Source organism: Physeter macrocephalus, chromosome 5 (assembly GCF_002837175.3).
Source record: "Physeter macrocephalus isolate SW-GA chromosome 5, ASM283717v5, whole genome shotgun sequence".
Lineage (NCBI taxonomy): Eukaryota > Metazoa > Chordata > Mammalia > Artiodactyla > Physeteridae > Physeter > Physeter macrocephalus.
The window spans coordinates 7,908,451-7,929,923 of NC_041218.1; the positions used below are offsets into that span (position 1 = coordinate 7,908,451).

Genomic DNA, 21,473 nt, shown 5'->3' on the forward strand with positions numbered 1-21,473 from the left:
GTCAATTTTCCTTTTTTGCCATGAGTTATTTCTAAAACACAATCCAACTCTGTGTAAGTCAGAAAACAGTTTGATTCAATTAATTTGCTGTGGAAAGTGAAAATCCCTTATAAATAATTCCAATCCATAATTCATGAAAAGAGTGGATTTCTATTTATTTCTTTTTTATTTCTAAGGCTAGAATATTCTCAGTCTTCCTTTCAATCAGATCTAGTTCACATTAGATCTGTAATGAGCTTTCTTGGGAAGAAGATAATTACAACAACGACTAGACACTGAAATAAATGATTCATGACTGGCTACCTCCTAGCATCATAACAACCTCCACAATTTACCATCCCCATTTTACGGATTAGGAAATTGAGATTTAAACAGATAAGCAATTTACACAAGAACTTGGATTTCAACAGGAGATTGAGAATTCCGAAGTGCACGCGCTTCCTGCCATATCACAGCCCACCATTTAATAAAAAGAATCCCATAGGGTTTCAGCAGAAAGACAGTTACCTGAGATTCCAGTTTTCAAAGACCATGTTGCATAATTATAACTACAAAAGGAGAAAAATATTCCATCAGATATTTCTGGAAAATAGTTTCGGATCTTCCTCAGACCAGACCCAGTATCATAGGCACTTGGATAAAGAGCATAGACTAGGAAGAAAGACCCTCTGATGTGGGGAGAGGGCACCGAGGAGTTTTCATGGAGCAACAGGTGGGCACAGACTTACTTCCCCTTCCTGGTCCTGTCTGTTCCTTTGCTGATTCCATCTGGGTCTGAACAGACAGGAGAGCCTGGTGTGTGCAAATGTTCATCAAACCTGGAAGTTTGTGGACATAAATTCCTGAAGCTGCACCTATGCCCCAAGGATAAAAGGGCCCTGGTACCATGAGAATTGCCCTTCTCAGATCCAGTGACTCCCTGCCTTCCACGGACAGGGCAGCACTGGCTCTTGCTCAGATTCTGTTAGTTTCTGTGCCCTTGGCGAGGTCAACCAGAACTCAAACCTTTAGAGGGTGGGTGGATGTGTGGCCTCTTCTGCAAAGCTGCAGGCTCAAAGTTCCATAGCACAACACAAGGCTGCTCCTTGAACTCCCACAGATGTTAATTCTGATTATTCCTATTTTCCTTTGTGTTGTTACCCTTGCTATTTACCAATCCTCTGTCTACTCTTAACCTTGTCTCCTTGGAAAATAAACACATTCTTCACACCAGTCAGACTGGCCATCATTAAAAAGTCTACAAATAATAAATGCTGGAGAGGGTATGGAGAAAAGGGAGCCCTCCTACATTGCTGGTGGGAATGTAAGTTGGCAGAGCCACCAGGTAGAACAGTATTGAGATTCCCTAAAAAACTAAAAATAGAGTTACTATATGATCCTGCAATCCCATTCTTGGGCATATAACTCTAATTCCAAAAGTTACATGCATCCCAATGTTCAGAGCAGCACTATTTACAATAGGCAAGACATAGAAGCAAGCTAAATGTCCATGGACAGATGAATGGATAAAGAAAATGTGGTATATGTATACAATGGAATACTACTCAGCCATAAAAAGAATGGAATAATGCCATTTGCGGCAACATGGATGGACTTCGAGATTATCATACTAAGTGAAGTAAGTCAGAGAAAGACAAACATCATATGATGTCACTGATATGTGGAATCTAAAAAAATTACACATGTGAAATTATTTACAAAACAGAAATAGACTCACAAACATAGAAAACAAATTTAGGGTTACCGAGGGGGAAAGGCGGGGGTAGGGATAAATTAGGAGTTTGGATTAATATATACATACTACCATATATAAAATAGGTAAACAACAAGAACCTAATGTACGGCACAGGGAACTATACTGAATATTCTGTAATAACCTATAATGGAAAAGAATCTGAAGAGTTATTTATATAAACTGAATCACTTTGCTGTACACTTGAAACGAATACAACATTGTAAATTAGCTATCCTTCAATAAGGAAAAAGTACACATTCTTCTCCCATGTCATCAGGGCAATTTATTCTCCCTCACCCTCCCTGAACAGCACTGTGGGGAGCTCTGTCCCTGTCTGCTTCCCGGCGAGCAATCTGAGCACAGGAATCTGGGTCTTTCTCAAGTTGTGCATCTGCCATCTAGCGCCGTTTTCGGAACAAAGGAAGCCACTCATATTTGAAGCCAACGAAATTACATAATCAGGGTTAAGATCAGCTCGAAGTGACAAGAGTAGCTATTGATGAGCTGACAAAGAATTTATACTCACATTTCAGTTCGAGTTTGATAAAATCCGTGTTCCCCAGATTTTCAAGAAACACTCCCCGGGGGATTAATGTTTTGAAGTAGAAAGAGATGTCCGCACTGGTTTCCCCTTGGAAAGTAGAGAAGTGCAGGTAGGATGATGGGTTTGGGAAAGAGGCAGCATTCCAGTAATTCCCTGTGGAAGGAGCAAAGAAAGAAAACAGGGTAATTTACACTTGATCATGGCAGTGATATAAAAGATATCCATTTTCTGAGTTTTAATACATTTCCACTGACAGTAGCCCTTGTTTCTTCTCTGCCTGCTGAACAACATTGCACAAAATCCCCACAAACATATCTTGACTTTCCAAAAGTTCTATGTGGGTATGTATATAAAATATGTGATTAAGGTTGATAAATCCTACGAGGAGCAGTCCTGGAGAGGCTCTCAGGAGTGTACGTCAGAAGAGGAGAAAATGGAGGGAGGCCCCTGGTATGGCGCAGCGGGTGGCTGTGGCTGTCCTGAACTCAGGCTTATGTTTGGCGCAAGAAGCACCCAGACCTGACCTAGCGGGACACACTAGGAAGGGGGTCTTCGGTATTCAGTTTCTGCTTCTCACCTGCCTTTGCCTTGGAGTGACCAGTGCCTGCTTCCGGCCAGCAGCCACTCAGACACCAGGGACGGGCGCAGCAGGAATACACCTACACCCGGGGCAAGTGCAGAAGCCCTGCGGAGCGAGGAGCTGAGGAAAAAGGTGGGGTGACTGGCCGTCATCTCCCCACCCCTCCTGCTCCAAACCCCAGAGGCGAGTTGCTGTAAAGGCAGTGTCTCCTCCCCAGCCCCTTCCTCCCTGGGGACTCCAGGGGACACTCTGACCTGTGGGTGTTTTGGGGGGTGGGAGTGCTGAGCTGAGCCCACCTGAGCGCTCACAACCAGCCTCTACCCTTGAACTCCTGGGGTAGACACAGTCGTACCCGCCCCCCTCCCTACTCATTGCCTGGTAGTAGCCAGTGGCCCCAGGAGAAAGGCAGTTCACAGGACACAATAAGAGCACCAAGCTGGAGGACTCACGTTCCATCAGAACAGATGGGCCAAGAATTTAACGTGACACAAAATCTAGAGCTTACCCCAGACTTTATCTCCAGGGGAGAAATTCCTTTAGAATGTGCACATTTCTGAGTACATTTGCCAGCACAGCTAGGGACCAAAATACATGGATATGCTTTAAAACAGTTACTAAAGCCTTTACCTTCAATACTAAACCATGCTAAGGTCACCAGGTGAGGCCCCAAATGGAGTCACTCTTGCTAAGCCCCAGGTCAGCAAAGCAAAACTTAACTGAGTCTCTGTGCTCAGCTCACGCAGAGAAGGCAGGCCCAGGCCACCCAGGCAGCACTTGCCTGCTCCGCTCAGGGTGCCTGGCGCCCCAAGCCTTTCCCCTGCTCATGTAAGGGGGGCAGCCCTGCTCCAACCACCGGCACACGCCCACTACAACTTCCTTGTTCCTGCTCCCTTTGGTCTGTAAACATCTCTCCTTGTACAGCTCTTCGGAGCTCCTTTCTCTCTGCTAGACTGGAGGCTGCCTAATTCATGAGTTGCTGAATAAAAGCCTACTAGATCAGTAAACTGCCTGTGGAAAATTTTCTTTTAACATCTAAAATGCATGTTTTTTTAAAAGTTGATTTTGCCATATCTTTCCTTCAAAGAACACAATGAATCTACTACATTTACTCTGTTAGTTTCCATCTACAATATTTTTTTCCTTCCTTTTATGCAAATAATGCACACAGGCAATAAGTTCAACTGCTCTTCTTAAACAGAGTTAACTTCGTGTTGGTGCTGCTATGCTTATGCCATAAGTTCAAATTAAATATATAATGTTGCTATATTATGAGATATTAAAGTATCCTCATTTAATTAATTCCATAACATCTTACGGAAAAACCCAAATGAACTTTTTGGCCATCCCAATATAAGCAGTCAGTCGGTGCAAAATATGTTTGTAAACGTCTCCATTAACGTAAAACCAGTGGTGGTGGAGTCCACTGTTGAAGGTGTCCCAAAAGTCTTAGTGCAGTTTCAAGCTCTTTGTTAAAAAACTGCAATATCATAGCTTTCAGGAGGAGAAAAATAGACTGGTTTCCTCTTGGGAGAAGGATGTGATACGATATTGGTTAGAAAAATACCTGAAAAGAAAGAATCTTAACCACGGTTTAAGTTTCTATCACCTGAGCTCTGAGCACTCTTCCCAGCTCAAGATGGGGCTTCAAGTCTGGTGATGGTGAGAGGAGTTCAGTCACCTCTCCCACCTGGCTGAAAATGAAGGTCTCTCAAGATAGAAGCTAAAGTTGGGACCCTGTCACCAACCAGAGTTCTAGGAGGGAATGAAGAGTCCCCAGGGCTGGCAGGATTCAGCCCGTCTAATGGGTGAGAGAGCCTTTTAGCAACCTAGGAGCCGGCAAGGATCAGTCCCCAGCCATGTTTCAGCCTGCAGGCAAAGCAATCCTGTCTCTTTAGGCTGTATCCCAGGACATAGATGTAATTAACATTTTACAGTTTCAATCCAATCAAATGCATTCTTTCTTTCTGAGGTGGTGATGTATTAACAGAAGGGCAGGTGTCTACAATGATTCTAGAAAAAAGGAAAGCTAAAAGTAAAATATGTCAGTATTTATTTGGGGTCCGGCACTGGTTATTCAGACAGAAATATCCCCAGAGAGGAGAAGGACAGTTCAATCCGTTATTCTCATTTGCTGAAATACCCCTACAGACCACAATTCCATTAGCTCTCATTCTATGCTCACTAAGCAACTTTGCATTAATTTGGTCTCTGGAATGAACGTATTCACAGGGAAATTACGCCTCGTACAAATGGTGGTTACCAGTCATCATTCCGGAAATGTCTGGATGTGACCACATGACATCTTCGCGGTCGTCGCTTGTGGGCTGTCCCCAATCTCTGGATGAACTAAGTCCAGATTCTTGACCAGCGACAGTGAGGACTCTACCCTGGACCTGACTGATGGTGGCAGTTGAGGTGTCTACTCTGGGGAGAGTCAATGGGGCGCAAGCGGAGGAGACCAGAAATTCTATTTAGATTTTTTAAAACCTCATCCTTTAAAATATTCACTTTAGTCACACTTGATAATGTACATAATATATGAGTACAGTGGAGCATGGATAGAGTTCATAAGTAAGCTTGTTGGGAGGTGAGCTTAAAGGCTTTAATGAGCGGGGGCGGAATAAGAAAGTTTGGGTGCCGCTGTTCCAGACCCTGATGAACTTCTGTGAGGCCTGTTCTGATGAGTCTGTGGCCCGATCTCCAGGATTTCTGGTTATAACAAAATAACATGAGTGCTTTATCTAGTGCTCGTTGCACTTCCTGATGCAAGGGGCTTATAGCATTATTACTGTTTGTTTATATTGCTCCCAGCTGAGCGTAAGCTCCTTGAAAGCTGGGAGAAAACCATTTCATCTCTCAGCCTTTAGCTCTAGAACATATTAAGTACTCAATAAATAATTATTAAATCAATGGATAAATGAAACAGCTGGATAAGTTATATCCAATTCCACTCCATATGCAAAGTCTTCAAGGGACAAAATCTGAGTATTAAAGATATTAAATAAATATAAATAAAAGCTAATGCTGCTTTAGCACCTACTATAGCTGGACAACAGCTCCTGCCAGCACCCCATAATCTTCTTTATCCATGACTTAGTTCCTATTATTCCCTATAGACCTTATTGAACGATGCCACGCATTCGCAAGACTGATGGGCTTATAACCTTAGGGTTGTTGAAATGGCTGCAATTTGTACTTGCCCTCGAGGTCAGCACTGCAAGGGTCAAGTGACATTGGACGAGCACACTAAGCTGGGAACGAGAGTCGCTGGATGGCAAGCATGGTGCCACAGCAGGTGGCAGGACGGCCAGCGTGTACAGGCAGGGCGGGCAAGGATGGAAACTGAGAGGGAAAGTGCGAAGCAGAACAGAAGTAAACATCTGAGATGGGAGGGGCCAGTCCACAGTAACAGAACGACAAGGCAGGTGGAAAAGGGTGAGGGACCCAGCCCAGGGCAGAGGCAATGGTCAGCAAAGGCTGAGCAAAACAGTCGCGGTGAGGTTGATGGTTCTACCGGCTTGAAAACCGAGAAGCTTTTAAAGTACCTTCTGGGCAAGGCCTGGACTCATCTCGGGTGGAGAGAGGAATCAGGGAGGTACCTTCAGCTGGGGCAGGAGAGCTGGGCTGGGCAGCAAACCCGGCCTTGCTGACCCCCATCGTCACTTCTAACCTCACTCATTCGCAGAAAATGCAGTATCGTGCATTCATCCAAATTCTTTAACAGGAATTACTTTAATCTCACCAGTGATAATCTAGCATGGGATTCTGACTTCAAAATTTCTAAGGATTTTTTTTGATGGGCAGCAATTAATTAAGCCTAATTTTAATTTCTAACAACGTATTACACGTACATGGTTTTAAAAGTCAGGTGGTGCTAGAAGGGATATGGAAAAATGCTGTTCCCTGCTCCACCCTCCCCCTAGCAAACCCAATTTCTTAGTGACAATTCTTTTTGTATCCCTGTATTTCTAAAATCTACCCGTGTAGATATTTATTAACATATGCATTTTGAATAGTCTCTACTTTCCTGGATGCCAGGAAATAGACTTTCCTGGATGCCAGATGAGAACCGAGCAGTTTTACAAGCCAACCTCCCTATTTCGTTTCTCCATATTCTCCCCAAATAGCAAAATCACAGATTTGGGGGTATGCTGAAATTCAATATTTATATTTTTAGGACTATTTAAGTATTATTCACGAATAAGCCAAGTAGTGAAATCTAATCATGTTTTCTTTTCGTGTATAATGTTTTGTTTCTCTAGAATCGAGTTACCTATTTTTTTTCATTTACCTAGTTTTCCTTCTATCTGTCATGAATTCTTTACAAATTCTCCAACACACCTGAAAGGCTCTTCTCAAAAAAGTCTGACATTCGATACATCAGGCAATCCAGCAGTCACATTTCTGTGACATCCTGTGACATGACAGGGCCTCCTGTGACAGCCCTTCAATCTTCTACCACTGTCCACGCTGGTTCTTCTCATGGCCTGGGACCGCCTTCTCGTCCTTATTGCAGGGGCTTCCTTTTGTGCCTCTTCAGTATTAAATCTCCCAATTCCTGGGCCTCTCTGACTTTGGGTGACCCCTCTTTCTGGATCTACACCCTCATTTTCATGGAGCACATCCTCAAGTAGCTTCTTGAGAAAAGGGAACGTGTGAAGTCAACTTCCTAAATCCCTGCTCTTCTGAAGAGTCATTATTCTGCTTTCACATGTAATTGAGACACTGCAGAAAATTACTTCCCCAGGGAATTTTAAAGGCATTTCTCCACTATCTTCAAGCTCTCAGTGTCGCTGTTGAGAAAGTCAATGCTTTCTGATCACCACATCGTTCACATAACTGATGGGGTTCAGGACGTGCTACCCCAAAATACGGCACCTTGGGAGACTGAGTACTTCCAGCTGAAGCGATGTGGGGAATGCCAGGTGCAGAAGGACCTTCTGGGCTCCCTCTGGAGCAGGACAGGAAACTCTCATGTGACGTGCCCTCCTTCCCCAGAGGAAAGGAGCATCCTCGTCTCCAAAGAGAAAGAGGCAGAGAGGCATCCGAGGAACAGGCCTTGCAAGGTTGCCTCCACTCAGCTCACACTCTGTCTTGTCTCGTCTTTCCATGACTTTCTACCCTTCATCTAATGGCACAGCAAAACACTGAGGTTTAACCATTTCTTTGGGTCTTCATTTCCTCATGAAGGTTCCTGTATCATGTAAAACGTAAATACATTTGTATACTTTTTTTCCTGTTAATTAAACCCAGCCAGGACCCCTAGAGGATCGAGGAAAATTTTCTTCTCCTGCATTACTCATATTTCTTCCTCTCTGGCAGCTTTGAGAATCTTTCCTTTAACTCCCTTAATTGAAAGTTCATACAATGGCCTTGATGTGGATCTTTTCCCACATCAGGTCTGGACTTTGACAGTTTCTCCTAATCCCCTTTCTCAAGCACCTGTTAGTTTTATATTTGTCTTTCTCTTGCCCCTTTGCATTCCTAATTTTGATCTTTCTTCTTTGTGTTCGACTTCCTTGGACATTCCTTCAGCTTTATTTGCAACACTGCTATTGTCTTTTTATTTCAGCAATCATGTTTCAAATTTCCAAGTATTATTTCTTGTTCTCTGACAGTCCTCATTTTTAAAGCAGGCTGTTGTGGGTTTTGTTCGGTTTTGGATGCAGTGTCTTACCTGTCCGAGAATGTTAATTATTGAAAGTGTCCTTCCGTCTCCTGCGCTGTCTCCGTTTCTTCAGAGGCCCCCTTTCCTGCCCCACTGTTAGTTCGGGCTCCCTCGTCACGCTGCCTTCAGTGGTTGGTGAGTCTTCCTGTGCGCTCACACTGAACAGTGAAGTTCTAGAAAGCTGCCTGGCTGCTCCGTGAGTGTGCGCGTCTGGGAGTGGTGGTGATTTGCTGACCAGTGGGCTTCACCACAACGAGGAGAGCTCCCTGTCCTGTTGAAGGGCCCCCAAGTGTCAGTATCTGTGGCCTTTTATTTTTTGGTCACAGATCACTCAGTTTCTTGAGAGAAGGACCCTCCAGTTTCATGAGGTGTACGCATGTGGTGGTCAGTGTTCCGGGATGCTTACATAGATTTCCATGTTTTTCTTTTATTTTAATGAAGGAGTTTCCCCCCCCACCTTCTTTGGTGCCTCCTGTCTGGAGTGTAAACCTCTCACCTCCCACGTGGGTAGAACAGGACAGTCACCAGAGTGTGGGAGGAGGTGAAGTTGCTTCTAACCGATGTTTACACAGACTTTTAACCAATCCTGTTCTGAGCCTCCCCCTCCCCCAGCCTTTGATGACTCCAATTCCTGAACCTTGTGGAATTCCTCAGCTTTCATCTGCCCATCAGCAGTCTGGACTTACCGACATTCTTGTACCGCCAGCAAGGAAGCAAGGGAACACGTGATACGCTGAGGCTCCCTCTGGGTGGTGGTGGGGATGCGGTGTGGGGGACATAGGGAACACAGCAGGAGAACTCAGGGGGTGGCGCTGGCCTGTCTGTTACTTGGTGAAGCTGCCATGTGCCGGTCGGTCCACGTGCAGGCTCCAGAACTAGACAATCCGGCTCTATCACCCTCGCCCACTGGGCAACTATGGACAGATTTCTTATCTTCTTAAATCTCAGTGTCCTCATTTGTACAACGGAATAACATTGGAATCTCTTTTAAAGATGGTTGGGAATCACAGCACACCATTCATGAAATGTGCCTAGCAGGGCGCTGAGCGCAAAATAACTGTTCAACACATGGTATTATCCACCACAAAACGGGGGGCTTCAGTGTCACGTTCGGTCACTGTCCAGGGCTTGGCCAAGGAGCGGGGAGGCTGGGAGAGGAGCTCCCCTCTTTCGACGTGTGACCCGACGCCCTGAGCTCCTCCTGAGCCCGCTTCTCCGCAGGGGAGGCAGCAAACAGCCCAGGCAGACCCAGCGCTCACCCACAACCCCGGCCCCTCCGGCCGCCGGCGCATCCCTGACCCGTACCCGCTGCCTTCTGTCCTGTTCTCCTCCTTCCTCGCTCCTCTGCTCCCCTTTCACTGGCTTTCAAAGCTGCGTGCTCCCACTTTCTTTGTCTCCTTATTGACTTTAAAAAAATGTCCATTCAGGACACACAAACGAGAATTCTCCTTGAGCCCTGGCACCGCGATAGAGGGTTTTGTAGAGAAGCCATTACACACAAATCTGATGAAAGGAGTGACTGAGCAACTAAGAAACTAGAGTTATCCAAACACTATAAACAGGTTCATTTGAACGAAGGTGACCAGAGCCACACGATGGGCAGAGACAGGGAGGAGAAGCTGCGGCTGCACCTCGATGTGTCCGCCCCTGCTGTCCTTCCTTCCTCCTCCGAGGGGACACAGGTAATTAGGAAAAGGTGACAAAGCAGTGGGTGGAAGAGCTGGCACTAGCCTGACGTGCAGAAGATTGCGCGTGGCTCTCCCGGGTGTGGTTTAGTGGGGTGTGTGGCCTGGATGCCAGTGGATGTTTCCATCCTCTCCCAGACGCAGCAATTTCTCCAGAGTCACCAAATGGCCCAGCACTGGAACTGCACCAAGAATTGTATCTATAGCTTCTGGTTAAAGGGGCAAGCACTTTCCAATATAAGTATTAGCTCTGAGGAGACTAATTACTCTGAAAATTTTTAGTGACCCAAAGGTTAGAAAATTGAAGTATTCTTTGAGTTATGTAATAAGGCTTCTATTGTTTACTATGGCTGGGTGCTATTTACAACAATAAACCAGACGGCTTCATTTGCATGCAGATTTGAGTTTATTTGTAGAGGTGGCCTTATGGGTAGAAAAAATTTACTTCCTTAATTAAACCATTTTGTGCATTCAGGAGATGTAAACGTAGCTTTGTTCTGCTCTCAGCCTCATTTTATAGCGTGAGCTCAACTCAGAACCAAGGGCTGCAAGTTAAGACCTGCCCTGGACTCAGCCATTTCCTCTGCAGTGTTTCATCCTCTCCAGCATGCAGTTTCCATGGCTACAACCGAAAGGGGTGATATTATAACCTTGTGAGAGGAGTCAACAGTATAAAGTTTTCACCCTGTGTCTGTGACTTGGTTCCTTTGGGCAAGAATGGGGATGGGGTCCCACATAGAAAAAGAATATGACACTAACAATGAAATATCAGAAAGAGAAACTAAGGAAAAGATCCCATTTACCATCATATCAAAAAGAATAAAATACCTAGGAGTAAACCTACCTAAGGAGGCAAAAGGCCTGTACTCTGAAAACTATAGGACGCTGATGAAAGAAACTGAAGACCACACACACAGATGGAAAGATATACTGTGTTCTTGGATTGGAAGAATCAATACTATTAAAATGACCATACTACCCAGGGCAATCTATAGATTCAATGCAATCCCTATCAAATTACCAATGGCATTTTTCACAGAACTGGAACAAAAATGTTTCTAATTTGTATGGAAACACAAAAGATCCCAAATAGCCAAAACAATCTTGAGAAAGAAGAATGGAGCTGGAGGAATCACGCTCCCTGACTTCAGACTATACTGCAAAGCTACAGTCGTCGAAACAGTGTGATATTGGCACAAAAACAGACACATAGATCAATGGAACAGAATAAAGAGCCCAGAAATAAATCTGTACACTTATGGTCAACTAATCTATGACAAACAAGGTAAGAATATACAATGGAGAAAAGACAGTCTCTTCAACAAGTGGTGCTAGGAAAACTGGACAGCTACATGTAAAAGAGTGAAATTAGAACATTCTCTAACACCATGTATAAAAATAAACTCAAAATGGATTAAAGGGGCTTCCCTGTACTATAAAACTCTTAGAGGAAAACATAGGCAGAACACTCTTTGACATACATTGCAGCAATATTATTTTTAGTGGTTGAGAGTCTGCCTGCCGATGCAGGGGGACGCGGGTTCGTGCCCCGGTCCAGGAAGATCCCATGTGCCGTGGAGCGGCTGAGCCCGTGAGCTGTGGCCGCTGAGCCTGCGCATCCGGAGCCTGTGCTCCGCAACGGGAGAGGCCACAACGGTGAGAGGCCCGCGTACCGCAAAAAAAAAAAAAAAAAAAAAAAAAAAAAGGATTAAAGACCTAAATGTAATACTGAATACTATAAAACTCTTAGAGGAAAACATAGGCAGAACACTCTTTGACATACATTGCAGCAATATTATTTTTGGATCCTTCTCCTAGAGTAATGGAAACAAAAGCAAAAATAAACAAATGGGACCTAATGAAACTTAAAAGCTTTTGCATGGCAAAGGAAACCATAAATAAAATGAAAAGACAACCTATGGAATGGGAGAAAATTTTTTTTTACTAGATCCCACATGCATGCTGCAACTAAGAGTTCACATGCCACAACTAAGGAGCGGGTGAGCCTCAACTAAGGAGCCCGTGAGCTGCAACTAAAGAGCCCACCTGCTGCAATGAAAGGAGCCCACGTGCCACAACTAAGGAGCAGGTGAGCCACAACTAGGGAGCCCACCTGCCACAACAAAGACTCAGTGCAACCAAATAAATAATTAACTAGTTAAAAAAATAAACATAACGGTACTTAAGAGGTCATTCTATTTCCTTTTGAATGCTTGAAACAGCTGTGTGTGCTCGGGTGCTTGGAGGTGGGGAGCAGGTCTAAGTTCTCTTGTAAAGCTCTTCAGGGTCTCTACCTTAGATCCCTAAATCTCCTCAAACTTTCCTTACTGGGTCTATGGGTTATTCCTGAATCATCCTAAGTATACTGAGGTTCAAATTAAAAATTAATAACCAGAACTGGAGAAATGAACAACTCGGTATGTGAGTAATGGAAGCATGTGGGCTTTCTGCTCTTGGGTAAACCCCAAAGCCTTCTGTGTGACTGATTCCAAAGAATGAGGGAATAGCAAGACTTAATCTCTCATATTCCTGTGAGTAAGGGATTGCAGGAAGATCTACTTGATTTAGCAAAAATTATACTTTGTAGAACAAATTTATATCCATTACATGCAGGTTGGTATGGAAAATTTTTCACACGTACTGTATGTAGTACACCGAAATGGCCATGAGAGGGTGACTCTGCAGACTGCCCACCTTTTAAAGCCTTGTGTGTCCCCGGCATGAATCCTCTGCCTTTCTTTCTTTTCCTGAGTGATTTCCTATGCTTTCATCATTTTAAGTACTAACCTTAGGTCAATGATTCTCAAATTTATGCATATGGGTGGATCTCTAGTGTGAGTTTAAGATTAACATATGCATTTCTTACTAGACAACTTTACCTTGATTTACAAGTACCTCAAACTCTAAATGACTGAAAGTGAACACGTATTTCTTCCAAATTAACTCAACTTGCAGTATTCTCCACTTTGGAACTGTTTCTACTTTGCCACCTAAGCCAGAAACATGGGAGTCATTGCTGGGTATGCAATCCACCCCCAAGGCCTGGCAATGGCCCCTCTGAAATATCCTGCGGTGTGTTCCTCCTCTCTACTCTTTCCGCTGCCTTGGCTCGGCCGTCATCTCTGCCTGAATCCTGCACTAACTTTTGGTTCTGCTTCCAGTGTCGGGATCTCATATCCATTCTTTACAAAGCCAACAGCGAAATCTCTCTAATGCACAACTGACTGTATCACTCTCATGAGCAAAACCCCTAATGGTTCCAAATGCCTCCGGAATGCACTGCAAGCTCCCTGACATGGTGTATGAACCCAATTTCTCCAGCCTCTTTTCTCCCTACCCCTTGCCTTAGAATGTAAGCTCAGCCACATGCAGCTGCCCAGTTTCCACTGGCTGCAGTGCTGGTACGGACTCATCTTTATTTGCATAGTTTCCTCCTTTTGGATTATCCTTTTCTCCATCTGTTCCTCTCCCATCTTCCCAACTCACCCACTGCATCTGGCCTGACTCCTTCTTGTCCTTTAAGGCTCAGTTCAGGTGTCCCCTCCCCAGGCGGATGCAATGCACTTTTCCCTGAGCTCCTGTGACATCTTGAATCTATCATTGTGCCCAACTTAAAGTATTATTATAATTACTTTCCTATGTTCCCCTCCTCTGCTAGGCTGTGAATTTCAGAGAGCAGAGATCATATTTTCTATTTCTTTCTCCTTGTAGTATGCAGCCTGACACACGGAGGTGATCAATATGTGTTTCTTGAGTAAGTGAAAAAATGTTTTTCTAAAAATAATTTGCAGCACTGATAATCTCACTACCAGTTATTACCATTTCTTGACGTGACCATCTGCAAAGCCGACCTTCTACAGTTTCAGAATTGGAGTTATTTAGCCCACAGGGACAGAAGCTTTTCTAGGTTTGGCATTATTTATTTGGACGTCTAGGCACATTCAGTATTTCCCTTCTTGGAGATCTGATGTGCACAGAGGTCACTTCTGTCTTTACTAGGTCTCCCTTTGCTGTCTACCTCCTCGTATCTTTTTCTCTCTTGGTATAATTTTAATTCACGGTCTAATACCATTAAGCTCCATTTCATGGTCCGCGCTGCTGTCACGAAGGATGGTCCCGGCAGGATGGTAAAGACGGCCGCGCGCGTAGGCACCTTTGGTCACTGTGCAGAGAAGGAGGCTATAACGAGAGTGGCCCTTCCGCATGGATCAACTACAAAACCCCCCGAACCCCACAGCCACAGGAAAACAGATTTTATATCAAATCCATTAGGTGAGTAAAATGTGGAAAAAAGCCGCCCATTTCAGCAGAATGGTAGATGTGAACATCGTAAACTGCTCTACCCGGCAGACTAATGGATTGCTACGATCTGTACAATTATGCTACACAAATCAAAGTTTCTTGTTGGTGCTTCTTTTAATTACAGGAAATAAAAAGATTCACAACGTCCTATTCATCGATAACTGTCGTTTTCCTACTGAAAACTGCCACAGTCCTCGTGTCTTCAGGAATGGGATCAGTAAAGCAACCACACAACCCACGATGCAAAGTGAAGGAGATGAGCAAAGGAATGTCAGCTTTTGACACCTGTTCTGTAATTATATGTAAATAAGCCTGTTTGTAAATTAGAGAAATAGCTCCTTGGTCACAAGATCGTGGTAACGAGGTAAAGCGACAGCGGCATGCAGAAGCATTATGAAATACCAAAGAACCATGGAGGCAAAAAATTCCTTTGTGCCTCTATTTGGTAATAACGATAGAAAACGAACATGTATTTCCATGTACGTAGGAGCCGGATAATTGGTTTGGATTTATACATAACATGCTGCAGTTTCTTGCCAACTCATAAAACAAAACTGTAAGATAAAACTCGGGAAGAAAGGAGCACAGTTGAAAGCAAGCCTGAAAACAGAGCCCATTCAGCAGCTAAGTGAAAATAATTTCTAATATGAACGTGAATAGTGCATCAAAGCTGAAATAAACATTCAGACATTAAGGATAAAAAGAACACACTGAGAACACGATTCATTCTGTGATTGTGATTCCTTGCTGTTGTTTCCGTAGCGTGAGGCTGGGGTGTGTAGACACTGAGCTTTGGTCTGATCACCGGGGTAATGATTGCAAAGTGGAATTCAAGCTGATTGTAGAGGACACACATTGGTCTGTGATTATGTTAGACTACAGGAGTTTTAGAACTCTGTGTCACACAGTTAAAACAGATAATAAAGTGAGTGCAATGGCATCCAATATGTTGATTTAGAACAGTGTTAATTTCAAAGGAATCTGGGAATTTGTATGCGGGCAGGACGGACGGCCTGAGTGGTGACCAGACGCCGAAGTGGCTTGAAGGGTGAGTAGTGGGATCCCCAGCAGATGCTGCCGAGTGTGTGGTTATCATACCCGGAGGGCATGTGCCAACTGCACCGAGGGTCCAACTGGGCCGCAGCATAAAAGATTTTCACCGGATGCAGAGGTACTGCTGCAGTCCCACGCGGCAGAACCTCACTCCACATTGACTGAGCAAACTGTGGTACAAAAGTACACGCCCGGATGAGGAAATGCTAAAAAAGTCATTACAATGAAATTCAGTATGACGTGACACTCTACGATCAGACTTACACTTTCTACTTCGAAACGTCCAGTTGTAACATGGAGGGGTTTGGGTCTCACTCTTGCGTTTGAGGTTACTGAGAGCAATGGGAAGGCTGTCTGCCCAGAATCGAGCTGCTTGGGAATCTCAGTATTTTACAAAGTGAATTTAGATTATAACACAAAGCAAAAGTTAAAGTTTTAACTGCCACCTCCTGGTGCTGTAGGTTAAGCTAATTTGAAGCTGAGTAGATGGTGCCATAATCTGGGGTTTGAAAGCAATTATTTCCAACAGCCTGGCAGCCACCCAGAGCACAGCAGCTTTGAAACATGCCGCATTCTGACCTCTTCTCCGTCTCGGGCTCCGGAGGAAAAACGGAGGTTTTAAAAATCAGATTGGAAGGTGCACAAACAGAGCACTGAATGGATTCTAATGGAACCAGTCTCACATTTCACCTTTCCAAACTTTATGGGAAGTTTATGGGGATTTATTGTTTCAAGAACAGAAGGACATTTACCTACAGATGCAGGGAAATAAAGTTCAAGTCCATTTAGTATTGGAGAATGGTTGCTTTATTGCTGATTTCAATCCACTTGACTTTCTCCTTAATCTTCCACCCTCCCCCTCGAGTTGAACACACATACACGCACGCACGCACACACACCCCTTTTTAGTTTGGTGCTTCACTGGTTTGTAAAATTTTAAGGAGCTTTTAATAGTAAAAAAATGCAAGAAACCAAAATGTGTAAATCTATCATGGTATATTCAAAAATATAATACAGTGTGGTATAAACAGTAAAATAGAACTAAGCGAAGGGTCACTTGTATATTGTGAAGTGGCATGCAATCTGCAGAATAAAATGCATATGATAGCTCCATTTTGTTAAAAAGTAGATTGTGAGTTGTATGTGTGCCTGATACGTATATATGTATACATGTATGTACATACGTATATAGACTATAAACACTCTTATACACGTGTGTGTGTATTCATTTAAGCAAAGAGTAAAAGACAAAAGTCTAGAAGGATTCTCTTCAAACTTTAATTGGTTACCTTTGTGGACGGGATGGAAGATTTGTATTGGGAAGGACCCAGGTTGTGTGAGTGTGTGTTTGCGAGTAGAAAGAAGAAAAGAGAAAGGTCAGTGGAAGAGGAAAAAGCAAGGCTGCAAGAAGGGGAGTTTGCGGAAGAACTTAGGATGGGGTTGAGCATGAGTGGAGTGTTTAGGAGGAACAAGGCACACAGAGCAGGTGAAAGAATGTAAAAGTGCTCTGTGCCAGGAATTTAATGACCTTGGATGTTCCTTGTGTGATACAAACAAAGGTCAGATTATTACTTTTGGTTACTAGACTGTATTTTTTTTTTTTTTGCGGTACGCGGGCCTCTCACTGTTGTGGCGTCTCCCGTTGCGGAGCACAGGCTCCGGACGCGCACGCGCAGCGGCCACGGCTCACGGGCCCAGCCGCTCCGCGGCACGTGGGATCCTCCCGGACCGGGGCACGAACCCGTGTCCCCTGCATCGGCAGGCGGACCCTCAACCACGGCGCCACCAGGGAAGCCCCCACGTCTAATTTTAAATGGAGTATAATCTATAATTTATAAAATAATGAATCACTATGTTGTACACCTGAAACTAATAATACTATAAATCTACTTCAATGAAAAAAACAAAATTCAGGTCTCATTGTTTCCATACCAATGCTCTTTCCACAAAAAATGCTGTCACTCTTTTCTATAAAGCAATTCCCTCTCACTCTCCTACAGCCCTCAGCTTTTCTTATACATAGAGATTAACCCTCAAACCATTTCTGTGGGATTTTGTACTGGCTTCCCTGCACCTGAAGGGAGCCTGAAGATGCTACTGTATTCCCATCTTCAAATTTCAGCTGAAGGAGATTCAGAGGAGATTCTTCCGTAAGGTTCAGGTAGTCTGGGGAGAAGACAGCCATGTTCTGCCTCATATCTCTATTGAGAACCTGCTGTCTGTCACGCACAGCTCTAGGCTTCATGGAAGATCAACATCCAGGGGCCTCTTAATTGTGTCTCTCTCCAACATCATCCTGTTCTACTCTCTCCTTTGCTCACTAGGCTCCAGCCATACCAGTCTTCTTTCCTCTTCTTCAAAATACCAAGCTTGTTCCAATCTCTGACCTATTTCTTCTCCCTGGAATGCTTCCCGAAATTTCTCATTACTCAGCAGTCAGTCACCTCCTCAGAGCCAATGTCATCTTTTCAAAGAAATGGAAAATCAGCCCTCAAGGCATCCTTAGTCATTCCCAATGGATTTCATTTTCATAGCATGTATCACTATCTAATACATCTATTTATACATTAAGTTTACTTATTTATTGACTGTCTTTCCTCAACTAGGATATAAAGTCCATGCACGCAAGTGCTTTGCCTGCTTTGTTATTTGTTGTGTTTCTGGCACTTAGTCCTTGCTTGGCACATAGGAGGTGCTCAATAAACATTGTAGAATGAATGAGACAGACAGCCTTGGGCCCACCAGTTTGGGAACTGTGGGTCATGTAGTCTAACAGCCAAGGAAGGCTTCAAAAGATCAACCTCTACCCAGAGATGGAGTTGCTATTTGCCTAAATCAAGCCTTGTTATTATATTAGAGATGTGATGAGCTCAGTAATATTTATTGAAGTTATTTAGAAAGAGTAGCTTAAAAATGATTTCATATGACAAAATACTAAAGATACTTTAATTTATTCTTTATATACCTTGTCAAAGTATTTGTGATTTTTTTTCTAGTGACTTTGAGCTGAGTTTACATAATTTCTGGTTGCATGTGACACACTGAGAGAAGATTCATAGCACTGAGGTGGAATGGTCATGTGAGAGAGGCCAGTTGTTCTAAACTGGCTGCGATGGTTCAGCTTCCTAATGTTCTACACTCATGAAGGAGTTGTCTGAAAATTCTCCACGGCAGCTGAACACTGCATTAGATCATGTGTGAAGGGTCCAGTTTTCCCATATGAGTGAAGTTTGTGCCGTAATCCTTCACAAAGACACTTATCATGCTTAAATATTGAGCTTTAGTTTGTGACCCTGTACCCATTTCCTGGAGCATGGATTTGGCTGGGAGACGGCGTTCTCCAGCTCTGACACCTCCAAGTAGCTTTCTATTAAAGGAAGGTCGGGTGCTGGGCCAGACTCCTGCAATGCTGCTGCCCAGGCTCAGAGGCTCTCCGCCTCCCTCAGGGGGGCTAATGAGTATATTAGTCCTATTAAGTGATATCAAGATCCTGTTCTTTCCCAGCAGGGACACTCCCTTCCTCATGGAGTAAGGTTTCCGCCCCCATGCTTCATGGAGATGCGTCTTCAAAGTTCTGCTTGCCTTCCTTGCACAGGCTCCTGTGGAAATGGGAGGATCACCCCATTTGAGAGGCTTCAGGAATGTCAGAAGGTGACGTGTGGTTTGGGGCTGCTTTGCCTCTTGCAACCCTGATCCCCCTCATGTGTCCCTACCTTCACCTCTACCGATCCTGCTCTCAGCTACTTATCAACCAAACCAAACCCCCATAACACGGTGGCTGCTAACGGCTTAACAATTACTCATCCCAGTTTTGTCTTGTTTTTTTTTAATAAGGGATTCTTGAAGATTGAAACGCCTTTAAGATCCGAACTAACTAATCTCTAATGGTATGATTTCAAGTATCAACACAGGGTGGGGATAAATATTTCAATATCCATGGTCCATGTCTATACCTATAATAATTATCTAGTAGTTACCTTGCAGCTATGATCTATGTTTCACTGCCAGCACACACACACATACCCTCGGAAAGACATTCAGCTTAAGAATCTTGACAAATGAGGGGAAAACGTTAGAATAACAAAGTGGACCATAAACGATTCTAATTTTCTTCACTAACGAGAATCAAGTAACAACTTCCAAAGTTCACATGTGACAATGAATTTGGACATCAGTCCTTTACAGTAGAAAAAAAGGTCCATTTTTATACTTGAGAAAAATGAGGTTTACACTGAAAAGTGCTTAATAAAAATAACACTGTGGACAAAACTCACCACACTCCAGGGAAAAAGGGTAAATTACTTCATGACTTTTAACACTAAACTTCAAAATATCTTTCTTCTTGAAGAAAATACATGGGAAAATTTCCCTCTGCTCTATTTCACATGCTTGAAAAACTATAACGCATCCCACTGTGTATTAATCAGAAAACTCAGAGCAGGAAGGGAGAAAATTTTCACAGAAGTCATTTGGAAGGTGAGAGACTAGACCTGATTAGTTTTCACACGGTATCACAATTCTGTTAAGGGTTATTTCCCATGAGTGAAATGTAGCGTTGCCTCTAGATGATTTTTCCCAGGTGGTGCTCTTTTTTCGTATTTCAATCTGATATTTATTCTTTTATAATCAACAGCTCACAAACCTTAGTGCGCATTGGAATAATCTGCAGGGCTTGCTAAAAATGCAGCTTTCCGAGACTTAACCTCAGCTATTTGGAATCACTCAGGCCTGGGTCCAGGGATCTGCCCTTTTAATAAGCACCTCAGCTGCCTCTGATGCAGGCAATCTTTTCTATAGAAGCTTTGGAAACACGGTTTTGGAGTCTGAGTAATGATACCTTCTTAGAAGCCTGGCTATTTTTGAACTACTATTATTTCGAACTTTGTGAAGGGCAGACATGCCGTTCGTTCTTGTTCTTGGTGCCGCCAGATCAGGACATGAGGACAGTCTGCCAAGGAACCACCCTCGTTCCTGATTTAGTCTTCGACAAGCCGGAACAGCTTGGAAGCCACACACATGCTGAGAGTGCAGGTCCATCCGCTTTGATGCACAAGCATGTTGCTTCCTTCGCCAGAGGGATCTTCACACTGAGACCCAGACTGGGCTGCTCTGTGGGTCTCTGGGGGAAACAGGACTTTGGCTTCAGTCCACAGTCTAGCGGGAGGAAGCTCAGAGACTGGGCGCCCAGCCCTCACCCTTCGGTTCTCTGCTTGTTTACTTGAGTTCATTTGACGCTTGGGACATCGTTCTCTCTGGTTCTCTTCCCACAACTTTACTGCCGGTCAATTCATTGCTTCTCCTGCCTCCAGACATCTCTTACATACTTGTCCTCCGCAGGCTGCACTCAGGCCGCTCTGCTCTTCTCTCCCTAGCCTGCCTCTTGGTGTGACCCCCGCTGTCCTCCCACCGATAACCGCCATCCGTGTCTCAGCACAGACTCGAATCAGAGTTCCAGAGCTAAGTGCCAAAAGTCCAGCAGGACATGCCCATCTTTTCAGATTTCCTACCAGAAGCTTAAAAGAGCAAGTATAAAACCAAACGCACTGCCCTCACCCACCGATGGGCCCCTCTTGTGGTCTTATCTCAAGGATCACTATGCTAGGAGTGCCCTGCTTTTAGGAAGCTTCGGGGTCCATCCTGAGCCACAGTTCCCATGCCCACGCAAAACCAGATGCCAAATTCCGTCAGTTCCACCTCCGAGGTGTCTCTCCCTTGCCAAGGCTCTCGTCTCCCCGGCTCGCAGCCCTCTCGCTCCGAGTCATCCTCCACGGGGCCAGCAGGACCGCTTCTTGAATACAGGCTGAATTAGCAACACGTGTCACAGATCCTGCCAGCAGACTCAACCCCCTCCATCTGTGATGGCACTTTACTTCTGTTTTCCTTCTTTTCTTCTTAGTCTTAGTTAA

General features: G+C 44.2%; 1 protein-coding gene across 1 annotated transcript in view; it reads right to left on the bottom strand.

Annotated features, from left to right (window-relative positions):
- Positions 1-21,473, bottom strand: part of CNTNAP2 (contactin associated protein 2) — a 1,485,958-nt gene that overhangs the window by 267,674 nt on the left and 1,196,811 nt on the right. Inside the window, exon 16 of the mRNA XM_055084701.1 lies at positions 2,262-2,432. Coding sequence (XP_054940676.1) covers positions 2,262-2,432 — 171 coding nt within the window. The remainder of the gene's footprint in view (positions 1-2,261; positions 2,433-21,473) is intronic.